The sequence below is a fragment of the Chiloscyllium plagiosum genome, chromosome 45 (genome assembly GCF_004010195.1).
Source record: "Chiloscyllium plagiosum isolate BGI_BamShark_2017 chromosome 45, ASM401019v2, whole genome shotgun sequence".
In the NCBI taxonomy this organism is placed as follows: Eukaryota; Metazoa; Chordata; class Chondrichthyes; order Orectolobiformes; family Hemiscylliidae; genus Chiloscyllium; species Chiloscyllium plagiosum.
Genome location: NC_057754.1, coordinates 1,267,390 through 1,279,329, shown reverse-complemented (window position 1 = coordinate 1,279,329; position 11,940 = coordinate 1,267,390). Strand labels below are relative to the sequence as shown.

At 52.2% G+C, this 11,940-nt stretch overlaps 2 protein-coding genes across 2 annotated transcripts in view; both read left to right on the top strand.

Moving 5' to 3' along the window:
• The window catches only part of LOC122543977 (mitogen-activated protein kinase kinase kinase kinase 2-like), a 26,002-nt gene extending 14,235 nt beyond the window's left edge, over positions 1 to 11,767 (top strand). The window contains exons 6-8 of the mRNA XM_043682985.1: positions 638 to 641; positions 1,290 to 1,297; positions 11,757 to 11,767. Of these exons, the coding sequence (XP_043538920.1) occupies positions 638 to 641; positions 1,290 to 1,293 (8 nt within the window). The 3' untranslated portion in view covers positions 1,294 to 1,297; positions 11,757 to 11,767. The remainder of the gene's footprint in view (positions 1 to 637; positions 642 to 1,289; positions 1,298 to 11,756) is intronic.
• Positions 1,624 to 11,940, top strand: part of LOC122543976 (autophagy-related protein 2 homolog A-like) — a 14,846-nt gene continuing 4,529 nt past the window's right edge. Inside the window, exons 1-6 of the mRNA XM_043682984.1 lie at positions 1,624 to 1,688; positions 2,277 to 2,436; positions 4,211 to 4,309; positions 6,878 to 7,048; positions 8,318 to 8,588; positions 10,498 to 10,594. Of these exons, the coding sequence (XP_043538919.1) occupies positions 1,624 to 1,688; positions 2,277 to 2,436; positions 4,211 to 4,309; positions 6,878 to 7,048; positions 8,318 to 8,588; positions 10,498 to 10,594 (863 nt within the window). The remainder of the gene's footprint in view (positions 1,689 to 2,276; positions 2,437 to 4,210; positions 4,310 to 6,877; positions 7,049 to 8,317; positions 8,589 to 10,497; positions 10,595 to 11,940) is intronic.

Genomic DNA, 11,940 nt, shown 5'->3' with positions numbered 1-11,940 from the left:
CTTTAATATCCCACCCAGTCTAATCCCACTCTCTCCCTCACTTTAGTTTTTGATATCCCACTAGTTTCATCTGTCACACCCTTCTAACCTTATCGTCCTAACTGACCCTGGAGCCAGTCTGCATCACCTCACAGAGCTCCATTCGGTTACCTACCACCCTCCAATCGAGTGGATAAATCCCTTTGCTTGTCCGGGGCGTGTTGTTTCCCCCTTCACTGCTGTAAGACCGAGTGAATCATTACAGCACCGTGTGCACTGTTCTTGCATCCCTTCTGCAGGAGAGACCCAGTAGCACATAAAGGGGCCCCCCTGCCGCAGTCTGTACACTGAGATCCAAAACCCCAGGTCCTGTTGAATTTTCCTCTTGTGATGTTTTTGGTCACTGCTGCCCTTCTGATGGTCCATGCAAATCTCTGCTTCATCGAACAGCTGTACACAGTTATCCTCTCCTTACCTAAGGAAGGATATACAGTACAACCTCAATTATCCGAACATCAATTATCCAAATTCCAGATTATCCGACGATCTCCTGGTCCCATAAAAACGGCATTGGCAACTCCGCATTGAGTGTGTTGCCGGATAGCCAAGAAATGTTTGGGTTAACCAGCACTTCTAAGTTATGGTTTGTTTACGATAGATCAGTTATTGGTTAGATGGCATTATGGTGTGCATGGCTGGGTAACCCAGAAATGATCGGGATAACCAGCACTCCTAAATTACGGATCGATTATCCGAACGATCAGTTATCCAAACAAAATTCTTCCCGCCCGTCTCGTTCGGATAATCGGTGTTCTACTGTATTTACCACGGAGGGAGTCTTCCCTGGGGGTGAATTGACCCTCCTTGAGGAGAGCTTAAAGAGGCTGGGTGTGAATTCTCTAGAATGTGGAAGAACGCGAGAGAATCTCCTCAAAGCTTACCAAATTCTTACAAGGTAGACGCAGGAAGGAGGTTTTCATAAGACCAGAGGAAATAGCAATAGGAAGGAACTTAAGCAAGGAATTAGAAGGGGTCATGAAAAGACATTGACAAACAGGATTTAGGAGAATCCCAAGGCTTTTTATACATAAATAAAAAGTGAGAGGGTAGCCAGGGGAAAGAGTTGGCCCACTCAAGGAGAAAGGAGAGAATCTGTGCGTAGCCAGATAAGGTAGGTGAGGACTTAAATGAATGTATTGTATCAGTATTCACCAAAGAGAAGGATTGCTGTCAGGGAAGAGAGTGTCAAATCTCGAAATCAAGTTGCTATTCAAAAGGAAGAAGTGTTGTTAGTCTTAAAATGTTTTAAGGTAGTTAAGTTCCTGTGTCCTAAAGGGATCTATCCCAGCAGATTCAGGGAGGCAAGAACACAAATTTCTGGAGTATTGATGGACATCCTTGTATCCTCTTTGACCACAGGTGAGGTCCCAGGCGACTAGAGAATAGCTAGTGTTGTCCCATTGTTTAAGAAGGGTAACAGGGATAATGCAGGAATTACAGGCCTGTGAGCCCCGTGTCAGTCGTAGGGAAATAATTGGAAAAGATTCTCAGGAACAAGATCTATCAGCATTTTGGAGCGAATGGACCGATTAGCGATAGACAGCATGATTTTGTGTGGGGAGTTTTTTTGAGGAGGTGATGAAGATGATTGAGGGAAAAGCGGTTGATACTGTGCGTGTGAGTGTCTGTGCGTGTGAGTGTCTGTGCGTGTGAGTGTCTGTGCGGTGCGTGAGAGAGAGTGTCTGTGTGCGTGAGAGAGAGTGTCTGTGTGCGTGAGAGAGAGTGTCTGTGTGCGTGAGAGAGAGTGTCTGTGTGCGTGAGAGAGAGTGTCTGTGTGCGTGAGAGAGAGTGTCTGTGTGCGTGAGAGAGAGTGTCTGTGTGCGTGAGAGAGAGTGTCTGTGTGCGTGTGAGAGAGAGTGTCTGCGTGCGTGTGAGAGAGAGTGTCTGCGTGTGAGAGAGAGAGAGAGAGTGTGTGTGTGTCTGTGTGAGAGAGTGTGTCTGTGTGTGTCTGTGTGAGAGAGAGAGTGTGTGTGTGTGCGCACGCGCGCGCGCTGCATTCTGAATGGCCTTGTTGCTCTGTTGTATTCCTTTAGCCCTGCATTTGGTTTCCCCGCTGTGTGCCCGTTCATTATCCTTTCGGCGCTGCTGAAAGCTTCTCTGTGTTCACACGTTTTCGGGGTGGCAGATAGCGAGGGGTGCCTCTATGCGTGACCTTTGCCTCTGGCGCCAGTGCAGTTGTTTCCTTTGAAAAGTGAGTGGCCCTCGGTGGTTAACGCTCTCGCCCTTTGTCTGTCCAGGCTGTCGGGTGGCGCGGTGCAGCTGACGAGTGAGCAGAAGGCGGGCGGAGGGGCACAGCTCCTGAGCACGGATATCTGCTTCGGCACGCTGGAGATCCTGGAGTGCCTGTGGAGCCCGGCGGGACCCGGGGCCGAGCAGCAGGTTGCCGAATACACGGAGGTAAGTGGCATTCACCGTTGGGTTTCCACTGCACCCAGATCAACCCATTTAGAAACACTGCTCCACAACACCGTGCCTGGCTCCTTATCAGCTGCTTGTCATAATAAGTTACCAGGGCTCTTGGAGAAATGGAGTGTTGCCGAAAAAGGAGCCGTGTTGCACGGGGTCTTCACTCTGCACTCATCAGGACAGTTGCAAGAATGTCAAGTTTCAGATGGTGGCAGCAATTTATACTGCAGGAGGAAGGGGGCTGATTGGTTACAAATTTGGCTGAAGTATTGCTTTGGAACAAGCAACAGGGAACTGCAGGCTCCAAACTGCTGGATGATTCAGACAAACCTTCCTATTGTTCAGAGAAAATAGGTCTCTGCATATGAACATATACCATTTCTCGTAAGAGTAAACTTGACTAATCGTTTTATGTTATTAGTGAGTTTTGAGTAGATTTGTAGCTCAGGTTGAGCCTCTGGATGTGGGTTTGCTCCCTGAGCTGGAAGGTTCATTTTCAGACGTTTTGTCACCATCCAAGGTAACATTTTCAGTGAGCCTCTGGATGAAGCACTGGTGGTGTAGCCCGCTTTCTATTTGTGTTTGAGATTCCCTGGGTTGATGTCATTTCCTGCAGTGAGGAAAGGAACAGGAAATGATGTCACCACAGGAAATGACATCGCCACCCCAAGGAAACCCAAACACAAACAGAGAAAACCGGGCTGCACCACCAGTGCTTCTTCCGGAGGCTCACTGAAGATGTTACCAAGTATGGTGACGAAACGTCTGAAAACGAACCTTCCAGCTCAGCGAGCAAACCTACATCCAGCATCTTATGTTGTGGCTGATTAGCTATTGGCGCACTCCAGGTTGTTCATTAAATGCTCCTCAGTCATTGAATTCCGTCTGCCTCAGGATTTCTTTTTGTTTTGAGTGTACTTGGTTGATAAATCAGTCTGACAGTTAGCCGCTTGATCTCCCAAAACACTTACACTTGTCAGGGCAGAATTGCAAGAATGCCAGGTTTCATCAGGACCAACAATTTATACTGCAGGCGAAGATGGTGCTGATTGGTTGTCGAATGGTCTGCATTGTCAGGGAGAGTGCCCCGGGAGGGGGGGGGCGGAATATAACTACTAAGCTTCTGTTTAAATTCTAACCGGGCGGATTAGTTGAGGCATTGCCAAGGGGTAGGCAGCAGTGGTTGGATGTGAACATCCAACTGTAGTGGTCGAAGCCGTACATATTCACATACAAGGCCCTGTCCGTTCTGTTGGCAAAGGACAGGGCCTTGTATCTGAATATGTACGCCACTACAAGGCGAGCCCCGTATCCGTGGGTCCAATTACCGCGGTTTCAATTACCCGCGGTTTACCCTAAACATATTACAAGGACTGTTCCAGAACCAGGGAGCTGCCGGGAAGTTAGGTTTCCCATTGAAATGAATGGGTTCTCTCCTATCTGTGGTTTCGGGTTTCTGCGGTAGGTCTTGGAGCGTATCCCCGGTGAGTTACGGGGTCGCGGCGGAGCCACTGTATAAGCAGATTGTGCTGAGAGTCTGACTGACAATCCGAAATTGGTGTCATTATCGGCACACTTGGGATTATTTGACAAGTGCTGTCCAGTTGCAGAATTGCACCCAGTGTTGCACACCGTATTCTAGGTTTGACAAGCATGTTGAGAGCTGACAAGTCTATCCCTGGTTTCCGGCCTGCTCCCACATCTGTTGGCGACCCGCCTATCTGTTTGGATCTGCTCTTTTAACTCCTCCTTCCATCTTGTGCAGCTGTTGCTGTTTGAGAAGGCATCGCCGTTAGCTTGCGGGTCCAGTGCCAGTCCCTGTGCTCAGATCCATTACAGACTAACCGAGAGGACGGCCGGCAAGGTAAGGCGGAGACAATGCTATCCGCGCATGTCTGTTCCCGGACCTATCCAGCAATTCAAAATAAGTGAAGAGCACGATTCTCATACTTTGCACGATGCCCAGCATCTCTGAGTGTTATCTAACTGGGGCAGCACGGTGGCTCAGTGGTTAGCACAGCGCCAGGGACCTGGGTTCATTTTCAGCCTTGGGGGACCGTCTGTGTGGAGTTTGCACATTCTCTCCGTGTCTGCGTGGGTTTCCTCTGTGTGCTCCAGTTTCCTCCCACAGTCCAAAGATGTGCAGGTTAGGGTGGATTGGCCGTGCTAAATTGTCCCATAGTGCCCAGGGATGTACAGGTTAGGGTGGGTTGGCCGTGCTAAATTGTCCCATAGTGTCCAGGGATGTGCAGGTTAGGGTGGATTGGCCGTGCTAAATTGTCCCATAGTGCCCAGGGATGTGCAGGTTAGGGTGGGTTGGCCGTGCTAAATTGTCCCGTAGTGCCCAGGGATGTACAGGTTAGGGTGGATTGGCCATGCTAAATTGTCCCATAATGCCCAGGGATGTACAGGTAAGGGTGGGTTGGCCGTGCTAAATTGTCCCGTAGTGCCCAGGGATGTACAGGTTAGGGTGGATTGGCCGGGCTAAATGGTCTCACAGTGATAGGTGCAATAGTCAGAGTAAAAATCGTGTAGGGGAATGGGTCTGGGTGGGTCTCTCTTCGGAGGGTCGGTGTGTACTTGTTGGGCCGAAGGGCCTGTTTCCACACTGTAGGGAATCTTAAAAAAAAAGCCTTTTAAGCGCTTTTCAAAGTCTAATCTCTAATGAAATTTCGTAGCCCATTTGTGCACAGCAAGCTCCCACCGACAGCAAAATGATAATGACTGGCTTGAATGAGGGCTACCCTCATTGGTCACAATACCAGGGTGATCTCCCATTCGCTCTTCATCCAGTAGTAGCTGTTCGATCTTTCTCTTCCACGTGGATCCGAATGACAGAACCCTGAGGGTGAGGCCGATACTAAATTGACCTTACACGGGGATCAGGAGCAGGAAGGGCTCGTTTGGTCTCTCAGGCCGACATCGCTATTCCATACACTGATCCATGTTCCTGCCCCTCCTCTGATAACCTTTCATCCCCTTAGCCCGAGAAACTACCTAACTCTGCATTAAAAATAGTCACTGCCTTTTGGGGAAGAGAGTTCCCAAAGTTTGTCTCCATTTTAAATGTGTCTGAATCTCCTTTTGAACCTGTGAATCCTGGTTCTCGCGCGAGGTGAAACATTCTTGTCCCACCGCAGCCTGTCAAAGACCCGAATGGCCTCCATCTACTCGGTCGCTATGGCTCCTCCAGATCTCATCACAGAAGAATCGTGGAATCCCTACAGTGTGCAAACTGGCCATTTGGCCCCACAAGCCCATGCTGACCCTTCAAAGAGTAACCCACCCAGACCCATTACCCCTGTCCTATTGCTCTACATGTCCCCTGACAGATGCCCCTAGCCTACACACCCCTGAACACTACGGGCAAAGTAGCACCTCTACTGCACATCTAAGTGGCTGTGGGAGGAAACCGGAGCACCTGGAGTAAGCCCCAAGCAGACACGAGGAGAATGTCTGTGTGGAGTTTGCACAGTCACCCGAGGCTGGAATCGAACCCGGCTCCCCGGCGCTGTGAGGCAGCAGTGCTAACCACTGAGCCACCGAGCCGCCCACCATATCTCCTCCGTTTCAATCCAGTTGTCCCTTACCCTTGTAAAACTCTGGCTTTGGCAAGCTGGGCCTGTCCAGTCTTACCTCATGGGGCAGCTGGGAAGACTGGTGGCGTATGGACATGTAATCCAGAGACCAGGCAAAGGGGGCAGGCTGAAATCCCACCATGGCCAAATGTGCAAAACTAAAGTCTCGAATCTGGGGGGAAAACGCTATTCTAATGACGACCAGGTAGCCATCATTGATCATCATAATCTGCTTCACTGACAGGAAGGAAATCTGCCCTCTTCACCTGGTCTGGCCTACATGTGACTCCAGACCCACAGCAGTGTGATTGCTTCTTAACCCGGGATGGGCACTAAGTGCTGGACGAGCAGACATCCCGTGAAATAATTGAAAGACCCTGCCCATCCTGAGGAAAGCCTCCCTGAACTGCTTCCTTGAAAAAGGAGACCAGAACTGTGCACCAGAGGTGGACGCCGTCTGACTCTTATCAGGTGACAGGCCTGCTGTCTCATCTGAGAGAGACAACTGGTGGTGGTTTAGCCTGAAGGTCTCCACAGCTCAGGTGTGGGGAGAGATCGAGAAGGAGAATCCTTCAGCCGGGGTGGGAATCGAACCCGCGCTCTTCCTGCATGCAAACCCGCCGTCCAGCCAACTGAGCTAAACCACCGATATTGTACAGCCTGGTCCGAGAGGGTAAAAGATTCAGGAATGACGTGGGAAAACAGGGAGATCAGCCAAGGGGGTAATGTGGGGGACAGAAGGCGCTGTGTTTCGGGAGAGCTGTTTGGTGGCGGGAATGAGGGACAGGGTTGGAGGTGACCCTAGGGGGGGGGGGAATGACTGACTGACTGTGTCTGCCTCTCCCCCCTCTCAGGGCAGCCGCAGGAAGGTGTCACGCAGCGCCGAGCTGCTCGTCGAACTTCAGGAAGCACAAACGGATATCGACCTGGGCTTCCTGGATAGGGTGGACTTCCTACTCAGACCCCGTCCCGCGGGGGGTCAAGAATTCCGGACCGCACAGGGGAGACCTTCGGAGCAAGTGCTGGTGAGCGGAAAGGCAGGCAGTAGTTCGACGGTGGAAACCGTCAGGCAGTGTGTTCATGTTGCCACTCTGAGGGCCCGTGGCCGTGGAGCATGAAACAGACCATTCGGCCCAACTCGGCTATGCCGACCGGATATCATAATTTGATCTAGTCCCACCTGACAGAGTTGGGAAAGATATGAAGTGTAACAGACTTGAATCAGAGCACAGCTGGGACAAGGGCAAAAGGCTGGTGAGAGCATAGGAGTGGGCACTGGATCGAGACACATCACTGTCCCCCATCAAACATTCCCCCCAGGACAGGGACAGCACGGGGTGAGATACAGAGTAAAGCTCCCTCTACACTGTCCCCCATCAAACACTCCCCAGGACAGGGACAGCACGGGGTTAGATACAGAGTACAGCTCCCTCTGCACTGTCCCCCCATCAAACACTCCCCAGGACAGGGACAGCACAGGGTTAGATACAGAGTACAGCTCCCTCTGCACTGTCCCCCATCAAACACTCCCCCCAGGACAGGGACAGCACGGGGTTAGATACAGAGTAAAGCTCCCTCTACACTGTCCTCCCATCAAACACTCCCCAGGACAGGGACAGCACGGGGTTAGATACAGAGTACAGCTCCCTCTACACTGTCCCCCCATCAAACATTCCCCAGGACAGGGACAGCACGGGGTTAGATACAGACTAACCCCGTGCTCTACACTGTCCCCATCAAATACTCCGCAAGACAGGACCAGCAACAGGGTTAGGCGCGTGTGCGTCTCTGTATGCGTGTCTGTTTGCGTGAACGCATATGTCTCTGTGTATCTGTGTGAGCGCGTGTGCGTCTCTGTGTGCGCGTGTGTGTATTTGTGAGTGTGTGTGTCTCTGTGTGTGTGTGTGTGTATTTGTGAGTGTGTGTGTCTGTGAGTGCGTGTGTGTCTATCTGTGCGCGTGTTTGTATGTGTGTCTATATACGCGTGTCTCTGCGCGTGTGTGTGTCTGTGAGCACGTGTGTGTGTGTCTGTCTGTGTGAGCGCATGTCTCTCTCTGGGTGCGCGTGTGTGTCTGTGTGAGCACGTGCGTCTCTGTGTGTGTGTCTGTCTGTCTGTGTGAGCGCATCTCTCTCTGGGTGCGTGTGTGTGTCTGTGTGAGCACGTGTGTCTCTGTGTGTGTGTGTGTGTCTGTCTGTGTGAGCACGTGTCTCTCTCTCTCTGTGTGTGCGTGTGTGTGTATAGGTGCACACATTCCCCTCTGTGCTGACTTGCTGCTCTGACTGATGAGTTTCAGATTCCAAGGGTCCCTGCACTCTGCGCCGAGCCCCCTCCAGTTCTGGGGCAGCCGACCTCGGTGCGCCTCACGGCCCCCAGAGCCCACCTGCGGCTGCAGTTCCCCGTACCCGATCTGCGACCCGCGCCGGAGCGCACACCCTGGTTCCAGAAGGCCGTGCGCAGGGAGACTCTGAGGCTGGAGTGCACTGACCTGTGCTGCAGAACTGAGCTCGGAGCCACGTCCCGAACGGAACCCGTCAAATACGAAGCCACCTTCACTGATCTACACGGTGAGTCATCCTGCCTACCTTTCCTCTGTTCAGTCTGACGCTGGCTGGGTGAAACGTTTAAGAAGGGACTGTCTAGATGTTCCACAGAGCAGGCTCAGCCTCCTATATCCGGGCACCTCTGTTACAGTGAAACAGTGGAGGGTGTTTGACAGCCCATTGAAAGTTGACAGCGAGTTACTCCAAATATATCGGGGACAAAGCTCCATCAAACGGAGTGTTTCTAACGAGTGTCTTAAGGGAGGACATGACAGAGATGGGATGGCAGAGAGATTTAGTGAGGGAGTCTTACAGCGCAGGGGGCTGAATCATAGATCCCCTCCAGTGTGGTAACAGGCCCAACACGTCCACAGACGTTCAACCAAGGACTGGGGATGCACATGGAATCCAGAAGTGGAGGGAGGCAGGGATCTCCAAACGTCATGGGAAAGGAGCTCTCCACTTTCAGCACCACATGCCATTGTCTAACGGAGCGGAGGTGAATGGTGGATGGGCCTGTTTGAACCCAGTCTGGTCTGCAGGGTTTCCAGAGAATGAACTGTCATTCCCTTTGTGCGATCCGAAACGCTGAGGCTCTTCACTCGGTTGGCCTGGCACCACGAACCTTCCGGCGAAACGTGCCGGCCGGTTGAGACACACAAACTGGCGCCAACGTGGCACGCAAAATCCCCGAGAGCAGGGTGCCCGCCAGGAGGCGTTGGACAGCTGGAGCTCTGACTGACTGTTTTCAGAGTCTGTCACCAATTTTCCCGCTTCCATCACCGAGAGGCTTGAGGAGCCGCAAACGCCCAGAGCCATTTGGCTCTTTGCAGCTCCCCGCAGTACGGTTGTGGTTGGTCAGTGAACTCCGTACCGTGTTACCGCGTTTTCCTACCCTTTTGTCCCTTTAACCGGAGCAACTACATCTCACTTCCCCCTTGAACACATTGAATGTTTTGACCTCAACCACTTTGCACAGACTGTCAACTCTGGGTGAATAAATTTCTCCGCATCTCAGTCCTAATGTGGAGGTGGTGGGGGGGGGGGAACGAGTGATGTAAAAGATCCCACGGCCAATATTTGAAAGGATACATCTCGCGGGGCCTATAACTGTGCCTGAATCAGCAAGATTTCAGAAATAACAAACAATAACTGATGGTTGATGTCATCGCTGTTTGTGGGATCCTGCCCTGCATGACTTCCCAGCACGTTTTCATCGCTGTTTGTGGGATCCTGCCCTGCATGTCTTCCCAGCACGTTTTCATCGCTGTTTGTGGGATCCTGCCCTGCATGTCTTCCCAGCACGTTTTCATCGCTGTTTGTGGGATCCTGCCCTGCATGTCTTCCCAGCACGTTTTCATCGCTGTTTGTGGGATCCTGCCCTGCATGTCTTCCCAGCACGTTTTCATTGCTGTTTGTGGGATCCTGCCCTGCATGACTTCCCAGCACGTTTTCATCGCTGTTTGTGGGATCCTGCCATGCATGACTTCCCAGCACGTTTTCTCCAAGACGAGCTTGCCATCCTTGAAAATGACCTGCGAGGCCCATTAGGCGCCATGCGAATGTAGTCTGCCTGTGGCTGCAGAGAGTGCTCTCGGAGTTGAGGCACTGGGTTGAAGAAGCTGACGTTCCGCAGAGTTCTTACTGACCTGGGAACGATAATCGGGTGTGAGTATCTGGTCAGGCTGTGATGCCTGCTGAGGTTGACCAGCTGCCCCCTCCTGCATGGGTTTGGGGCCCGCTGTTTGGCGTTTAGCCACTGGGGCCAGCTGCCTGAAGGGTGGAGGTCAGCACCAGCCTGCATTCACTGGGATGGGGAAGAGAGAGTGTCTCTCTGAGAGTCAGGGAGTGTGACTGAGCTGGGAAGCACTCAGCCTGATCTTTGTGCACATGTCAGAGTAAAGCCAATCCCGGTCAAACACTGTTCCAACAGGTGTATACGAAGATGGAGTCAACCCTGGTGTGTCATGCGTCCGAGTCACGAAGGCGCCTGACAAAACTACTGCTGGCAAGAAGTATGTCACCCCAAAGTGAGTAACACGCCAAGCATCCAGAATTCATCAGCTGGATCGCCAAGGTCACTGACATCATTCCAACCACACGGATTCCAACCCCGTGCTGTCCCTGTCCTGGGGAGTGTTTGATGGGGGGGACAGTGTAGAGGGAGCTTTACTCTGTATCTAACCCCGTGCTGTCCCTGTCCTGGGGAGTGTTTGATGGGGGGGACAGTGTAGAGGCAGCTTTACTCTGTATCTAACCCCTGTCCTGGGGAGTGTTTGGTGGGGGGGACAGTGCAGAGGGAGCTTTACTCTGTATCTAACCCCGTGCTGTCCCTGTCCTGGGGAGTGTTTGATTTGGGGACAGTGTAGAGGGAGCATTACTCTGTATCTAACCCCGTGCTGTCCCTGTCCTGGGGAGTGTTTGATGGAGGACAGTGTAGAGGAAGCTTTACTCTGTATCTAACCCCATGCTGTCCCTGTCCTGGGGAGTGTTTAATGGGGGGGACAGTGTAGAGAGGGCTTTACTCTGTATCTAACGTGCTGTCCCTGTCCTGGGGAGTGTTTGATGGGGGGGACAATGTAGAGGGAGCTTTACTCTGTATCTAACCCTGTGCTGTCCCTGTCCTGGGGAGTGTTTAATGGGGGGGGACAGTGTAGAGGGAGCTTTACTCTGTATCTAACCCCATGCTGTCCCTGTCCTGGGGAGTGTTTGATGGGGGACAGTTTAGAGGGAGCTTTACACTGTATCTAACCCCGTGCTGTCCCTGTCCTGGGGAGTGTTTAATGGGGGGGACAGTGTAGAGGGAGCTTTACTCTGTATCTAACCCCGTGCTGTCCCTGTCCTGGGGAGTGCTTAATGGGGGAGACAGTGTAGAGGGAGCTTTACTCTGTATCTAGCCCTGTGCTGTCCCTGTCCTGGGGAGTGTTTGATGGGGGACAGTGTAGAGGGAGCTTTCCTCTGTATCTAACCCTGTGCTGTCCCTGTCCTGGGGAGTGTTTGATGGGGGGGACAGTGTAGAGGGAGCTTTACTCTGTATCTAACCCCTGTCCCGGTCCTGGGGAGTGTTTGATGGGGGACAGTGTAGAGGGAGCTTTACTCTGTATCTAACCCTGTGCTGTCCCTGTCCTGGGGAGTGTTTGATGGGGGACAGTGTAGAGGGAGCTTTACTCTGTATCTAACCCCCTGTCCCAGTCCTGGGGAGTGTTTGATGGGGGACAGTGTAGAGGGAGCTTTCCTCTGTATCTAACCTTGTGCTGGGAGCTTTACTCTGTATCTAACCCCTGTCCCTGTCCTGGGGATTGTTTGATGGGGGGACAGTGTAGAGGGAGCTTTACTCTGTATCTAACCCCGTGCTGTCCCTGTCCTGGGGAGTGTT